Genomic DNA, 17,138 nt, shown 5'->3' with positions numbered 1-17,138 from the left:
CAGTGGCAGACAGAGCACTGCACACCTTAGATGTTAAAAGAGCTCTCCTGTACTACATCGACAGGACAAAAGACTTTAGAAAGACTAAACAACTGTTTGTTGCCTTCTCTCCACAACACAAAGGCAACCCTGTTTCCAAATCAGGTATAGCCAGATGGATTGTTAAATGCATACAAATCTGTTATCAAAAGGCTAAACGCACTTTAACAGTTCCCCCAAAAGCGCATTCCACACGCAAGTTAGGGGCATCCATGGCTTTCCTGGGTAACATTCCTTTAGAGGATATATGTAGAGCAGCCACATGGACCACCATACATACATTTACCAAACACTACTGCGTAGATGTACACTCCAAACAGCAAGCTGCTGTAGGACAGGCTGTTCTCAGAACTCTTTCAGACTGCTCCAGCTGGCACGGGCAACCGCCGCTAAGGAGGTAACTGCTATTTATTCTATGACAGATATGAATTCAGCAGCCCACATGCCTCGAACGGAATATGCTACTTACCAGTATGCATCTGTTCTTGGCGTGTAGGGCTGCTGACATTCATATCGCCCACCCTCCTCCCCGGTGCCTGTCACAGCTGTAGCACTCAGAATCATTTTCAGGCATGGTCATCCCTTTCAGTATTACACTCCATCTCTGCCACAATGGGGAAAAACAATCTGAGGATGGAGAGGAAGCCCATGCGCACTGTAGTCCAGGGGAGGAGCCACCTATCGCGTGATACTTCGAAGACTCTTCCAGGACAACAATGTGCAATCATCCGGACCCAACACTAGGCGGCGATCTATGCACAGATATGAATGCCAGCAGCCCTACACGCCAAGAACAGATGCATACTGGTAAGTAGCATATTCCTTATGGATTCCTTACCTTAGAATTACCCCCGGGTGTCAGATTGGATCCGGAGAATTTTTCTTCAGCAGTAAGGCTGCGTGTCGGTAAGTTGCATCGGTCGACTCGTTGTTGGCGTCGTGATCGCCGGAATGACGTTGCATTATCTATTTAGACGACAGTCCTGCACGCTGACATCGGTTCTTTCTTTTTCCGCGCCAGCCAGCGCAGATCCGGAGACCGTGGTACCCTTAGTCTTATTTGACAAGAGTTTTTTCGCATTTTTGTCATTTTCTTTTTTCGAATTGTTCGACTCCTGGTGCAAGGGATGTCAAATCGACGGACCAGCTTCAAACCTTATGACTCCTGTGGTGCTTGGAGTGCGACCACAAACCCAAAGTCTTTGCGGGAGCGGTTTCTAAAGCTTCTTGAGGCCCGGCAGTCAGCCCCATGCCTGTCAAGAAGGAGGTCTTGGGATCGGTTGGGGAGCGACCATCATCACTCCTATGAAGAAGGCGAAGAAGCACCAACACTCTTCGCCTTCTCCCCATCTGTCAGCTGACACAACGCTGGATGTGGAAGGTAGTCATCCGGCTCCACCTGTGGAGCCTGTTAGGTCGGCTCCGAGCTTCCCTCCCTTCCTGGGACCCGGGGTGACCCTGTCCCGATTTGTAGCTTTTACCAAGTCGGCACGCCGTTGGGCCCCGAGGACTCGGCTGGGGGGTTCTAGGCCTTCGAGGCCGGCGACTTCGGGTCCGGCGCTGCAAGGATCCAGGCCTGGATCCGGATCTGCGCTGGTTGACCTTACGACACCTCCTCCATTGAATCCATTGGCAACACCTCCACCCCTTCCGACACCGGTTGTCTCCCCAGCCGGCATCGACCCCGGCCTCCGCCTCAACATGGACACGGAGCCAGACTGATGCCAGTACCGGTGCCGACCGGTACTTTTGTACCTCTGCTCTTTCCTGGGTTTGCTTATCACCATGAGTGGCAACCAGAAAAGAGGGGGGGGGGGGAATTGGGAGTGGTCTATTGACCCTCTAGCAGACCGGTTGGAAGAGCCAGACTGGAGAGAGGAACTGGGTGAGGCCAGTGGTCTATATCATTTCCAGACCTTGGCATGCTTTCACCCCCTACTGTGGCTATGGAGGAGGGCGCCTCCTATGCTGTGGTGTTGCGTAGGGGGGCTGAGGCCTTGCGTCTTGAGCTACCTACGGAGGCGGTCAGGCCTAACCGCCTGACTGAGGTGCTTAAATCAGCAGCAGCCTCTTCGGAGCCCCTGCTGCCGTTCAATGAGGCCCTCACAGACATCCTTCTGGGCACCTGTTCCAAGCCCAGAGAAGGGGCTCTTGTTGATAGTATGATTGCCCGACGCCACCGCCCGCCCCGAGTGACCTTACTTTCCTCTCCCAACACCCTACCCCTGAGAGCTTGGTGGTCCAAGCCTCGTTGTCCAAAGGTGTGTTCCCTACTGCTCCCCCAGGTAGGGAATCCAAGAGCTGGATCATTTTGGGAAGAAGTTTTCCTCCGACAGCTTAGGACTTCAGTCGTTTAACACTGCTTGGCTCTTGGGCCGTTACACCCACTCTGTGTGGGACACGGTCGCGCAGGTGCTGCCACAGTGCCCGTAGGAGGCCCATGTCATTCTCTCCTGTGCAGTTACTGATGATAGAGATGCCGCGAAGTTCATCATACGATGTGGGCTGGACACCGCTGACTCGCTAGGCAGGACGATTTCAATGTCAGCCACTGGCTTTTCGGGCGATGTCCAATCAAATCTTTTGGACATGCCTTTTGATGGCCTTCGATTGTTTGGTGACAAAGGGGACAACACGCTCGAGCGCTTTAAGGATTCTAGGGCTATGGCCAGATCCTTGTGCCTCGCTACCACCTCTTGCTCCGCACAGTCTGCTTTTTGCCCCTTTCGTGGCTACGGAAGTGGTGTCCCACCACATTCCACCAAGAGCCACTGGTCTGCGCAAGCTGCCCAGCCTCTGGGCTGCCGGGGACTTGGGACACTGTCGTGGCTCTGGGGGCCAGCGGGCGGGCCAGTCCACCAGCGCCCCCTCTGCAGTAGCCTCCAAACCTTCCTAGTCCAAATTTTCAGGACCGCCAGCTGCCAGTGGGTGACAGAATTCGCCAGCACCTCACTCACTGGCACATCACGTCTGACGGGTGGGTTTTGCAGATAGCCCGAAGGGGCTACACCCTCCCCTTCAAGACTACTCCTTCCTCCATGCCACCCACGCTCAATCGCATGTCGGAGGATCATTTGGCTCTTCTCCCTCAGGAAGTTACGCTCTCTTGGCCAAGGGAGCTATTGAGCGAGTCCCTGTGCCAGAAGTACGTCGTGGTTGTTATTCCCACTTCTTCCTGTTACCCAAGAAGGACAAAGGCTTGCGTCCTATCTTGGACCTCAGGGATGTCAACTGCTTCCTTCGGAAGGAGAAGTTAAAAATGTTGACATTGGCTCAGGTCCTGTCGACCCTGGAGACAGGATGGTAGCATTGGACTTACAGGACGCCTATTTTCACATCCCCGTCCTGCCTACCGGCGTTACCTACGGTTCATTGTGGGCCACGCGCATTTGCAGTTTATGGCGGTGGTCGCAGCTCATCTGCGCAGATCATGGGTTCCAGTCTTCTCCTACGCCTATTTTCACATCCCCGTCCTGCCTGCCCACCGGCGTTACCTATGGTTCACAGAGGGCCACGAGCATTTGCAGTTCATGGCGGTGGTCACAGATCAGGGGTTCCAGCCTTCCCCTATCTCAACGACTGGCTGTTGAAGACGAGTTTACCCCAGGCAGTCTGTCTCCCACCTCCAGACTACGGCGGACCTCCAGCATTCACTGGGGTTCACTATCAACGTGCCGGTGTCACACCTGATTCCCTCTCAAAAGCTCCTTTTCATCGGGCAGTTCTTGATACAGGGCAGTTTCGGGCTTACCCTCCCGAACAGGGAGTCCGGGATATTCGGGCTATGATTCCGATCTTTCAGTCTCTATCCCGGGTTTCGGTCAGAATGACCATGAGGCTGCTGGGTCTCATTGTCTCCTGCATCCTGCTAGTGGATCATGCCAGATGGCATATACGGGCTATGCAGTGGGACCTGAAGTTCCAGTGGGCACAGCATCAGGGGAATCTTTCTGATTGCATCCAGATTTCAAAGGGCACTGTACACCTTTTGCAGTGGTGGCTAACAAACCAGTATTGGGTCAATGGCAGATCCCTCTCCCTTCCCCAACCAGAGTTCACAGTGGTGACAGATGCATCACTTCTGGGGTGGGGCGGCTACATGGGTGAGGCAGAGATCAGAGCCTCTGGTCTCCGGTGGAGTCCGGGCTCCACATCAACCTTCTGGAGCTGCAGGCGATTTGTCTGGCACTGAAGGCATTCCTTCCTTATGTCAAAGGGAGAGTAGTGCAGGTGTTCATGGACAACACCACCATCATGTGGTATTGCAACAAACTGGGCAGAGTGGGGTTGTGGACCCTCTGCCAGGATGCCCTTCGTCTCTTTAAGTGGAAGAAGGAAAGTAACTTGTTGTTTAATGCTGAAGTTCTCAAATATGATTTCACCATGGAGTCAAATGTTAAACTGAGCTGTAAATATCTTTGAAGCATTTTTCTAGACATTTCCTAAGCATAGGTAGAAAATAAAGATTTCAATCCCACATAGGCCTATTAGGGAAAAGTCCAGCAAGGACAATATAGTGCAACAGTTTTTGGGTTTTACTTCACTGTGAGAGCTCACTAACAGCAATATGTTGTGCTCCCCTTTTTAATTTTTTTAAAATTTATTTTACGTATTGGCACCCAGGTCTGAGTGCTTAAAAGGCACACTTTTCAGCAAACCTATGAATATATAAAAGTAGACAAGTGAGTTTCCATTTGAGATATATCTCAAAAGGAAACTCACTTGTTGATTGCCACATGAGAAGCTAGCCCTCCAGTCAGTAGTCAGTAAAAACAGATCCTTCCTTGTAGCAGGTACATCACAAGTATGGCATGGCATTACGCGTTTCGACCCAGCTGGGTCTTAATCATACGCGTAATGCCGTGCCATACGTGCGATATACCTGCGGCAATAAAGGTCCTGTTTTTACTGACTCCCGACTGGAGGTCTTGCTTCTCACGTGGCAATCAACGCGTGAGTTTTCATTTGGCAGTGATTCTGCTTCCAAGTCCTGACTCGTGAGGCTGAGGCATCATTTTCCTCAAAACTGCATTTGGATGTATATATATCAGACAACATATGCCCAATAACTTGCCATAGGTTCACTTTAAAATGAACAATTGATGGACAGAATGCAGAACAATGTCATACATTCACCCCAGTACAGAGATCTGGGCCTAAATCCATCGTTTTTATTGCTCACCATGCCATTCCAGTTTGGACCCAACCATATGCAAATCAGTCTTGACCCTGCGCCCAATGGGAACAGTCTAGCCCAAACTGCCAGGCCAGGTCCTCCCTGGCCTGGAAACATGCTTCTGCATTCTGTCCATCAGTTGTTCTTTTTGCATAGGTTCATTTAGGCATCATATACAATGGACTTCTAGGAGGGTTATATAAGCCAAATAGGGAGAAGCACAAGTGCTTTACTATGGTATAGCAGTAACAAAGTGCACAGAGTCCTACAGCCAGCAATAATAGAGTCCAGAAAAAGGTAAACCATCTGGAGTGAACTTGCAGAAAAGGTGGTTTTGCTGCACTCTCTTTGAAAGTCTCTTTAAACTTTAGTCTAGCCATCTTTTGTATTTGTTCACAAAATAAAAAGGAAAGCATGTGTGATAATTATTGCTTGTATTTGTGTTTGTGGTCCTGCCACTATGCTTTTGAAAAGGGTGTGTAAGAAGCATAGACACTTTGTGGCTCAGTTAGTTTTGAAGTATAGTTGATATTGAAGTGGAACTGTCTTCCTTTCTACTGTGAATGCAATTCTTCCGTATCCTCATCCAGGAAACAGATCACTTTGTTTTTTAAGTGCTAATGGTGTCGCCCAATGCCAATGGACAGTGCTTGGGCATGTTCATTGTACATATTCTAGTGTTTGGTCCTTATAGTAGCATATTGGTAGGACCACCAACACAAATACTAACAATAATTATCACAAATGCTCTCTTTTGTAAACAGTTTGAGACGGTGACCTTCGATGCATCAGTAAACTAAAGGTGAATAAATCATAACAAAAATTGTAGTAATTTTTTTTATCAATTCCAGTGATCAAGCATGAAGGTATTATAAAGTACACATTATACTGATTCATTTACATTCACGGAATGTGGAAGAAACAGAAGTCACATGTGATCAATCCGTAAAACTATGTGTTCACATATGCAAATTATGATTATTCAATTTCATGGTGAGGTGAAAACATAAGTAAAAGCGGTTATACCCATGCCTGAGATTTTAAGTACACATGATGGGGTTAATTAGTCAGATTTTTTTTACATCATTGTTAACCCCATGTCATTAACATGTTACGTCAATAGTCCAGAAATAGACGATCTGTTGCCCAAATGAAGTCTAAGCTCAATGAAATCACTCGTTCACTGGCATGGAAGGGTTGACCCATTTCAACCCCACTGTTTTAGAGCGCCTTCTCTGGACAAGGACTTGGGCGTCATGTTTTCATCTGTGAAACAGTTCTTCCGTATGGCAACAAGGTTACTTCTATATGTCTAATGTAAAGCAATAGTACACACAAAAGAAGGGGTGAGGGTACGGACTCCCCTACCCCGAACACCCTGTCAATACTTAGTTCACCAGTAGGGGTAGGGAGTAATAAAATATATTTATATTGCGTGATGGCACGTGCTGTATGTGCTAATGCTGCTCTCACTCACACAAATGTGTGACATGCTTCATCATTGGGCTGCTTACAATACACCCTGGTGTAGCCGTGCACGGGGTGGAGCAATGGGGTGGGGGGAGACAATACAACACAAAAAGAAAACAAAGTAATTTTACAGTGACTGGGAACAGCAGTGTAGTGTGAGTTAAAACTAGCTCTGAAGTATCGCTCTGCCTAAGACTTAACTCTTGGGCCTTCCGGCCAGGATAAAAAATGTGAAGGATGGAGGTTGTTGGCAGATACTATCTGCTCCTAGCACCCCTCCTTTACGTCCAGGTGGTCAACATGTCACGCTTGCCTTCCTCAGGACTCTACCTATCCCAGTGTGCTCGTGCTCTTACCTCCGATTGAGATAAGAGGGTACCTTAAAACCAGTTCCTTCCGTGTCGAGGAATTTCCTCTAGCAAGTTGTGGTAATAAGAGTTTACCCCTATTTCGGAATAGAACTGCCTGCGGGCAAGGAGAGCCCCCCCCACAGTCACACTTACTCCAAGGCTGGTGCTCCGCCGACGATGCTCACCTCCATCCGCCGTGTAGAATACAACTTGCTAGGTAGAGTCCTGAGGAAGGCTGGCGTGACCCTACACGTGGGGCATACACTTACGGCCGAAACATGTTAACCACCTGGCAATGAAGGAGGGGTGCTAAAATTACTTTTTCTTTTTGTGTTGTATTGTCTCCCCCACCCTATTGCGTGGCTACGCCGGGGTGTATTGTAAGCAGCCCAATGATGAAGCATGTCTCACATTTGTGTGAGTGAGGGCAGTATTGGCACATACAGCATGTGCCATCACGCAGTATACATATATTTTATTACTCCATACTCCTGGTGTACTTAATGTAATGCAATCTCACTGTCTCAAGCAGTTGTAGGTGACTGCACACACACTTTCATTTGTAAACCATTTGCGAGTATTACATTTGTTGGTAAAGACACAGTCCAGTACATTTGACTGTACCATGCAAGGAACCAATTTATTCATTACATTAGACTGCCCAGCTAGAGAAAGGATGAAGCTCTGTTCATTACCACCAATATGACATTGAGACTTGTTCTTAGAAGGATGTGAACAGGATTCTTTCATACCTTTTGTCATATGGCTCCTCTGTTCCAAAGCTGATGATTTTTAGAACCAGTATTAAGGAGAAGAAAGGCTGCTTTGTTAGTAACTTTGTTGTTTTTTTTATATCCCAAGGTATCCACTTTTTTCACCTTTTTTTGCTGGTTTTTAGGGATTTGTAGTTTGGGCTTTGTTTACTCTTAACCCCTTCGATGCTTGTGACAAGGTCAACTCGTCATGGGTGTTACCTGCGCTGTGCGTTTGACGAGTTGACCTTGTCACAAACAATGGGATTTTGAAGATTGCAGCATAGCACGGGAATATACAGCAGCAATGATGTGGTTATGGGTGAGATTTTATCAAACATCTGAGCACTCTTTTGGCTTTTTCCTTCTAAGTTGCCAATATTAGTATTACACTGCTTAGTTATTATTTAATTTCCAGTTTGACTTTTGAATTTAATATAGCCTTATAGCCCCTTGTAGCAGGCTCTACCGGCTATTCAAGGCCCTCTTCTGCGTTAAAGGCCCGAGCCGAAGGCAAGTGTCTTTAACAAGGGACGGGACTTTAGCGCCGGTATAGCCCTGCTACAAAGGGCTAAAAGGCTATTATAACATTCTGCCACTAGAGGGCAGAATGTTCTAACAAATAAAACAAAGGTTTCTCAAAGCTCGACAGGATTTAAATCCCCTCGAGCTCCGAGAGGCCTTTGTAAAACATTGGAATGTTGCTCTGCAGGCCTTTACCGGCCTGTAAAACAGGGAGCACTCCATTGTCTACAATGGAGCTCCCAACATTCCAATGTTCTAATATAGCCTTATAGCCCGCCGTAGCGGGCTATACTGACTATTAAAAGCCCTCTCCAGGCGAGGGCCTTTGTCAAGGAGGAGGGACTTTAATAGCCGGTATAGCCCAGCTACGAAGGGCTATAAGGCTATTAAAACATTCTGCTACCAAATGGCAGAATGTTCTAACAAATAAAACAAAGCCTTCAGGGAGCACAAGGGGATTGAAATCCCCCCAGGCCCCCTGAAGCCTTTGTTCACACACAGAGCTGTGAACAAAGAAACATTGGAATGTTGGAGCTCCAGGCTTATACGAGCCATTATAAGCCCAGAGCACTCCATTGTTTTCAATGGAGCTCCCAACATTCCATTGTTCTAATATAGCCTGCCGTAGCAGTCTACACCAGCTATTAAAGGCTCTCTCCAGCGTTAAAGGCCCGAGCCGAAGGCTAGAGGGCAGAATGTTCTAACAAAGCCTTCAGGGAGCGCAAGGGGATTGAAATCCCCTCAGGTTCCCTGAAGCCTTGGTTCACAGCCAGAGCTGTGAACAAAGAAACATTGGAATGTTGGAGCTCCAGGCTTATACCAGCCATTATAAGCCCAGAGCACTCCATTGTTTTCAATGGAGCTCCCAACATTCCAATGTTCTAGTATGGTTTTCATCCTGTTCGAATTTACTATGACTGAATTTCTATGGCAGGATAATCCGGTTGATGAGCTTCTTATAAAATGGTCCTGAATTTGAGATGTTAATTTACCGTGCTCTTAGTACATCTTGTTTTATATACTAGTATTAATTAGCATCTAGGAAAGTATAGACATAGGTTGTTTAATGTCCTGTTCTAGCCAATATTTGACTGCATGTGAGAATAAGTTTATCAAAGGGCCATTGAATGGTTCCGTGTCCTACCGCTAGGTATGTGAGCTACAACGCATTGAGAAGTATTAACTGTATGTTGTGGAATCCTTGTTTGTAAGTATTGACAATATTCAAACTGCAGTATTGGCTGCGTAGATCACTTTATTGCCCAACCCGAGCTAAGCATGGTGTTTTCCTCAGTTTGTGTCCCTTACTAAATCCATGTCATATGCAAGGGCTCATATTCACCAATGTGAAAAGGTAGATGAATTCCAGCTTACGGAGCTTTACACATGCCAGAAAAGTAAATAAAGTAGCGAGGGCAGGTGGCTGTCATCTGTCAGCTGCGAATAGTACTGTCTATAGTAACTTCTTTACTGTTCTTGCTTTTAGGTCAAGAAATTAAAACTGAGAGCTCAAAAAGCTAAGAAGAGCTCAACTGTCTTGAAACACAAAGCTGAGCGACCAAGTGGAAATAAGGAGCTGCTCGTCAGTCCAAGAGGAAGAGCAGCGCCCAGCAAAGGCAGATCTGCAGTGGAAAGTCCAAGCTCCCTCCAGCTGTTGAAAAATGTCAAAAAACTGCAAATGACCTTGAAGAAAGAGGACGTCATGTGGGAGAAATAAGAGTTTGAAACCCGCATCTGCTATGCACTTTTATTATTTAAATATAATTTTATTTGAATTGTCCTTGCTTTATTTGTCATTTTATATTTAAAATCAGGGTATTTAAATGTACCTCAGATCTGTTTCACTTTTATATATTTTTTTATTTGCAAAGAACAATTTCGATTTTTTAAAAACTATTTTCAATAAAAATTTTATTGCTAAAGAGATTTTTCTGTATATCTGTGTATTTACTTTATTTTGTTGCAAATTGAGCTAATCTGCATTTGAAAAGAACCGCGTTAAATCATTTAGTAAACAGAAGATAATCCTTGTTCAAAAAATAAGTCCCATTTCAGACAATGCTTAATGAGTGTATTGTTGCAGAGTACAAGGAGGTCGGTGTTTAGAACATTATCCCCATGGCAGCAGTTGCTAAAGCAGCTTCTTTAATTCTTCTTTTTAGTCTGTCTGGATTTACTGGCTGTTATTCTATCTGACAGATGTGTGAAATATTTTCGGCTGTGTTGAAGTTCACTCTAGGGCTTTTGTTTTGCAGTAGGCGGCTTACAAGACTTGGTAACGCAACCCTTCAAATGGAAGGGTGTTTGTTTGTTGAGTGGATTGTTGTCCTGGAGCTAACTGCCTGGTAGCTCATCAAGAATCCATAAAAGGAGATTTTCTGTGGATTAAGTTGTCTTTGCTGTACATTACGGTAGCTTTGCTGTGGGTCTTGCCCTGGTTTGTGCAAATAATTGCTCTTTAGGAACACCTGTGAGATCATGGAAATCTGAATACTCTGTTTTAGGCACTGCTTACTGTCTGAAGTATGATTTTTGCCATGAAGATGTGCCTATTTTAATCGATTTATAGATATTATATTGTTTTCGGCAATGTGTTGATTCATCGGTAGGTATTTGATCTTGTATAAATTTGCATTGGTCCATAAGGACCAACAGTCCAGTATTCAAATGTGCTGTTGGGTTTACCGTGTGCTTTTTTTTTTTTTTAATATCCTTTTAAGTACATAAGTACCTTTTTTGTTTATGCTACTTGCAGTGAGTGCACAACCGTAAGAATCTCAAGACGATTCTTACTTGTTGCATCACGCTTGTTTATTACCTCAGGTTTCCTTGTTACCTACTTTAGATTTAATTGAAAGAAACACTTCGACTTCACTGTGCTTGCAAAGAAAAATATGGTGGGAACCAATCACAGAGTAGGCCTTTCTGCATAAATCGAATTAAGAACATAAGCTAAGCATATGGTTTCGACTTATTGTTATATAATAAGGATCTTGTTATTTTTATCTGATACAGGTCCAACTCAAAATATTCAGCTCTGTGTACGTGAAAATACTACCTCAATTAATTACCATGTACCTCCTTACAACCTTGTTGATTACATCAGTTTTGTTTCGGCACAGCATCCAGTGCCTCTAGTTACCTCGTTTAGCCACCATCTTATGGCTGCATACCTTTGTGTTCCCCTACCGTGATTTATTTTGGTGATTGTGCAGGATCTTATATATCCGTTATTTGCGAAAGACTTCTGGCATGTCTTATTCATTTTTATTTTATTTTTTGATCGTTTACATTTCACAAAAATTACAATACACAATGTGACGCGTCTTGGAGCTACTTCGCACCACTCCTCTCCCCTTGATGAATACACAGACCAATGCCCAGTCCCCTCACTGTTACAGGGTTGGTTTACATTGTATTTTCCTAGGCCTTCCTTTTCTCACAAAAATAGGGAAAGGTCTCTGTGTTCTTGCCATGGGCCCCATACTTTCTCAAATTTACTTTGGCAACCACAGGTTTTGTTGACTGATTTCTCTGCCAGCATACACCAGTCAATGTTGGCTGCCCATTGTTCCACAGTTGGGTCTTTCTGCTGCCCCATAGCTGCACTATGTCCCTTCTATCCACCATGAGGCTGGTGTTGCACAACAACTGAGTGTACTTGGGCAGTGTCTGATCTCCCTGTATCTCTAGAGTTGCCAGCATCTGAAAGAGACCCGTTAGTGATAGATTCCTGACTTTAGAATATCCCCAGGCGTCAGACTGGATCCGGAAAGCTTTCGTCAGCAGTACCCCAGCGCGTCGATAGGCACCGTCGTACGGCTCCGCGTGTGTCGTTGGCGTTGTATTCGCTGAAATTACGTCACTGGAGCTACTTAGAGGCGCCCATGCGCGCTGACGTCCGTTCTTTCTTTTTCCGTGCCAGCAAGCGCTGATCTGGACAGAGCGGTACGCCGTCAACTAGTTGACTTAAGTGTTTGTTTGATTGAATTGTAAGTAAAACTTACTCCTGGTGCACAGGGATGCCCAGTTTCAAGCTTTGCGAGGCCTGCCCGCGCACAATGTCGCTGACTGACCCGCACTGTGAGTGTCTCTTCTGCCGAGCCATGGCCCCAAAAACTTTTGGGGAGCGGTCCCAAAAGTGGCTGGAGGTCCGGGAGTTGGCCCTACGTCGTTCCAGGTCGCCGGTCGCGGCTGAGGGGGCATGTGGCCCAGCCCCTGTGGCTCCGATGGAGCCTGAGCAGTTACCGTTGGCTTACACACCATTGGCGACTACAGCCGAATTGCAAGAGTTCGTGTCTGCAATGGCACGTATCTTCGGCCCGTGCGGTCCCGTCAGATCACCTGCGGGCCCCACTTTTCCACGTTCCTCGACGTTGCCCGCCCCGACGTTGACGCCAGAGGCCTCCATGGCTCTGGCCGGGGCTCCCCGTTCTTGCCGGTGGACCCTGTACGGCCCCCACTGACCTAGACGACGTCTATGCCAGCGGCGCCCGACACCGGCATAGACTTTTCTGACGTCGGGACGGTGTCGGAGGGATGTCTTCCGGCACTGATCCCAACGCTAATGGGGGACTTTCACCTATTTATTCACCCACGTCCTCATCCCCCCCACATCCTCATCCGCTCGTGCAGGAAGGGGAGGATTGGGAAGGGTGTGAAGACCCTCTCGCAGCACAGTGCGAGTCCGTCCCCGACTGGGATGATGATGCGGAGGCCGGTGGCCCAGACGCCTGGTTCACCATCCCCTTCAGCTACTATGGAGGTGTGTGGTTCCTTTTCCACGGTGCTACTTAGGGCGGCCGAGGCTCTTGACCTCGAGCTCCCTACAGTGGATGTCAGGACCAACCTACTGACTGTAGTGCTTCGAACAGCTTCTTCTCCTACAGAACTGCTGTTTCTGTTTAAGGAGGCACTTTCTGATGTGCTTTTGGGCGCTTGGTCCCGGCCCAACACAGGGGCTCCTGAGGATAAGGGTGTGGGTCGACGTAATCGCCCGGCTCCGGGCGACCCTGCCTTACTTACCTAGCACCCCACACCTGAAAGTTTGGTGGTTCAGGCCTCCATGTCCCTGAGTGCGTTTCCTTCTACTCCACCAGACAAGGAATCCAAGAAATTGGAGCAGTTTGTCAAGAAGATTTATTCTTCCACAAGTTCTGGACTACGATCTGTGAACACTGCCTGTCTCTTTGGCCGCTATTCCCATTCTGTATGGGATGCGGTTGAGCAGGTGCTACCTCAGTGTCCAAAGGAGGTTCAGACAGTTCTCTCCCGAGCTCTTGTTGAGGGGAGAGATGCGGCCAAGTTCACTATACGTTATGTCTTACTGATACTGATTCGCAGGGTAGGGTGATTTCCACTACGGTGGCGTTACGTCGTCATGCCTGGTTTAGGACGATTGGCTTTTCTGCAGATGTCCATAATACTTTGATGGATATGCCCTTCGATGGCACCCGCCTCTTTGGTGAGAAGGCGGATTCCACATTGGAGCGTTTTTAAGGACTCTCAGGCCACGGCCAAGTACTTGGGCCTTTCGGCCGCACGTAGTCCTTCCACTTCCAACTTTTGTTCCTTTTGAAGCTCCGGAGGAGGTGTGCAAACGCCTTCCTTTCAGAACAAGCCTGTGCAGCAACAGTCCCAGAGCAGCCGCGGATGTAGGCCTCGCAGAGGCTGGTCACGGGGCCAGCGTGCGGGTAAGTCCACCAATACCCCTGCTGCCAGTGCCTCCACACCTTCCTAGTCCGGTGTTTCAGGCCCACGAGACGCCAGTGGGGGGCAGGATTTGTCATCACCTTTCCCACTGGCGCACCATTACATCAGACAGGTGGGGTCGGAGATTGTTCGAAAGGGGCTACTCCTCCCCTTCAAGTCTACCCCCCCCAGCCATGCCACTGCAGTTCCACCGCATGTCGGGGGGGATCATTTGGCACTTCTCAAGCAGGAAGTTGCAGCCCTCTTGGCCAAGGGGGCCATTGAGCGCGTTCCGATGCCAGAGGTAGGTCGTAGTTTTTAATCCCACTGCTTCTTGGTTCCAATGAAGGACAAGGGTCTATGTCCCATCTTAGACCTTCGGAACGTCAATCGCTTCCTCCGGAAGGAGAAGTTCAAAATTTTCACTCTGGCTTAGGTCTTGTCTGCTCTCGAATCACAAAACTGGATGGTGGCGCTGGACCTGCAGGATGCTTAGTTTCATGTTCCCTTCCTGCTGGCCCATCAGCGTTACCTATGATTCACGGTGGGCCAGGAGCATTTTCAGTTCACCGTGCTCCCCTTTGGCCTTACCAGCGCCCCACGGGTGTTCACGGAAGTGATGGCGGTGGTCACAGCTCATCGGCGCAGATCAAGGGGTTTCAGTCTTCCCCTATCTCGACGACTGGTTGTTCAAGGCGGGCTCGCCTCAGACAGTTGTCTCCCACCTCCCACTACGGCCGACCTCCTGGTATTGCTGGGGTTTCCATCAACGTGCCGAAGCCGCACCTAATTCCCTTTCAGAAGCTTCTCTTCATCGGAGCGGTTCAGGACACAGCACCGTTTTGGGTTTATCCTCCCGAACAGCGAGTCCAGGACATTTGGGCTATGATTCCGATCTTTCAACCCTAGTCCTGGGTTTCGGGCAGGAAGACCTTGAGGCTGCTGGGACTCATGGCCTCCTGCATCCTGCTGACCACCCATGCCAGGTGGCATATGCGGGCTCTGCAGTGGGGCCTGAAGTTCTAGTGGGCACAGCATCAGGGAAGCCTGTCCGATTGCGTCCAGATCTCGGAGGGTGATGCACTACAATTGCAGTGGTGACTCACAAATCAGCATTGGGTCGGCGGCAGATCCCTCTCCCTTTCCCAACCGGAGCACACAATGGTGACGGATGCGTCCCTCAAGGGAGGAGGCGGCCACATGGGAGAGGCAGAGATCAGAGGCCTCTGGTCTCCGGCGGAGTCCCGGCTCCATATCAACCTTCTGGAGCTTCGGGTGATTCTTCTTGCTCTGAAGGCATTCTTCCCCTCTGTCAGGGGGAAGGTAGTGCAGGTGTTCACGGACAACACCACCGCCATGTGGTATTGCAACAAACCGAGCGGGGTGGGGTGCTGGACCCCATGTCAGGAGGCTCTGCGACTCTGGACATGGCTGAAACGTCACAGCATTTCCTTGACGTTTCAACACCTGGCAGGTTCTTTTAACGCCAGGGCGGACGAACGCAGCCTCCGGTGTCTGATGTATCACGAATGGCGTCTTCACTCAGAGGTGACCCAAGGTCTCTTTCAACAGTGGAGAGAGCCTTAGTTAGATCGATTCACCACCAAAGAAAATGTGCAATATCGTCAGTTTTGCGTGTTGGAATTTCCAAGGCGGCACTCTCCCGGTGACACTTTTTGTCACAAGTGGAGTTGTGGTCTGTTGTATGTCTTTCCGCCTATACCACTTCATCAGAACTCTGAGCAGAAGATCAGACGCGACTGGGCCCAAGTCATCCTTGTGGCTCCGGACTGGGCTAGAAGAGTTTGGTATCCAAAGCTCCTCAGTATGAGCCTGGATCCCCCGATCTGACTGCCTCTGCGGGAGGATCTTCTGTTGCAGCAGCAGTGGACGGTTCTCCACCCGAAACTGCCCAGTCTCCACCTACATGCGTGGAGATTGAGCGGTGACAGTTGATTCCATTTGACTTGCCTCCCGAAGTCTGTGATGCCATTCTGGCAGCCGGGCATCTCTCCACTAAATTGGTATACGCCTGCAGGTGGAACAAATTTGTGGCATAGTGCACAGCCAAAACTGTGGATCCCCTTTCTGTCCCTCCTTCTGAGGCCCTTTTGTTCCTTCTTTCTCTGGCCTGGCAGAGCTCTGCTCTGGGCACTATCAAGGGCTACCTTTCGGCCATTTCAGCCTTTCTGAGGCTTTGAGATTAGCCTTCTCTTTTCAAGTCCCCTGTTGTACAGAGATTCTTAAAAGGCATTACGCATATATTCCCTCCTGTGCCTTTCATAATGCCTCAGTGGGACTTGAATCTTGTTTTGACCTATCTCATATGCGCTCCCTTTGTGCCGCTTCACAATTTTCCCTTACATCTTCTGACTTTGAAAACTGCCTTCCAGGTAGCTATCACCTCTGCCAGGAGAGTGAGTGAGCTTCAGGCTCTTTCTTGTAAGTTTCCTTTTCTGTCAGTTCATCCGGACAAGGTTGTGCTTTGTACTCGTCCTTCCTTCTTGCCAAAGGTTGTCACTGCCTTCCACATCGGGCAGACTATCACCTTGCCCACTTTCTTTCTGCCTCCTCATCCTTCCAGAGAGGAAGCGAGACTCCACCGTCTGGACCCAAAACGTGCGCTCTCATTTTACCTGAATCGCACACAAGCATTCCGGGTGGATGACCAGCTCTTTGTTGGCTACGCCGGCACCAAGAAAGGCCAGGCTGTTCACAAGAGGACTATCTCCCACTGGGTCATCTTGTGTATCGAGGCCTGTTATTCTATGGCTAAAAAGGAACCTCCGGTGAGGCTGCACGCCCATTCTACCAGGGCACCCGCATCCACTATGGCATTGGGACATGGGGTCCCCCTGCAAGACATCTGTCAGGCTGCCACGTAGGCTTCACTGCACACCTTCACAAAGTATTATTGCCTTGATAGTCCGGTCCGGAGGGACGGCTTCTTTGGCCGTTCTGTTCTCCGTGACTTTCTGGTGTAATCTTAACTGATTATATCACTAACGTGTCTCTTCAGATACACAAGTTACTACTTGTGTAACGATATATCTGTAAGAGACATTAGTTAGTGATAGATTCCTTACCGCCCCACCCATCCTCCTCCTTCTGCAAACTGAATACTGGGGTTGAGGT

At 48.3% G+C, this 17,138-nt stretch overlaps 1 protein-coding gene across 4 annotated transcripts in view; it reads left to right on the top strand.

The window, feature by feature from the left end:
- CEP57L1 (centrosomal protein 57 like 1) overlaps nt 1–10,236 on the top strand; it is a 139,877-nt gene extending 129,641 nt beyond the window's left edge. For all 4 annotated transcript variants that reach the window (XM_086926677.1, XM_086926674.1, XM_086926676.1 and 1 more), the window contains one exon: nt 9,799–10,236. In XM_086926677.1, coding sequence (XP_086782803.1) covers nt 9,799–10,029 — 231 coding nt within the window. In that variant the 3' untranslated portion in view covers nt 10,030–10,236. The remainder of the gene's footprint in view (nt 1–9,798) is intronic.
- Nucleotides 10,237–17,138: the final 6,902 nt, after the last annotated feature.

This window comes from Lissotriton vulgaris, chromosome 6 (assembly GCF_964263255.1).
Source record: "Lissotriton vulgaris chromosome 6, aLisVul1.2, whole genome shotgun sequence".
In the NCBI taxonomy this organism is placed as follows: Eukaryota; Metazoa; Chordata; class Amphibia; order Caudata; family Salamandridae; genus Lissotriton; species Lissotriton vulgaris.
Note: the sequence above shows the minus strand (reverse complement) of the source record. Positions and strands in the feature narration are given on the sequence as shown.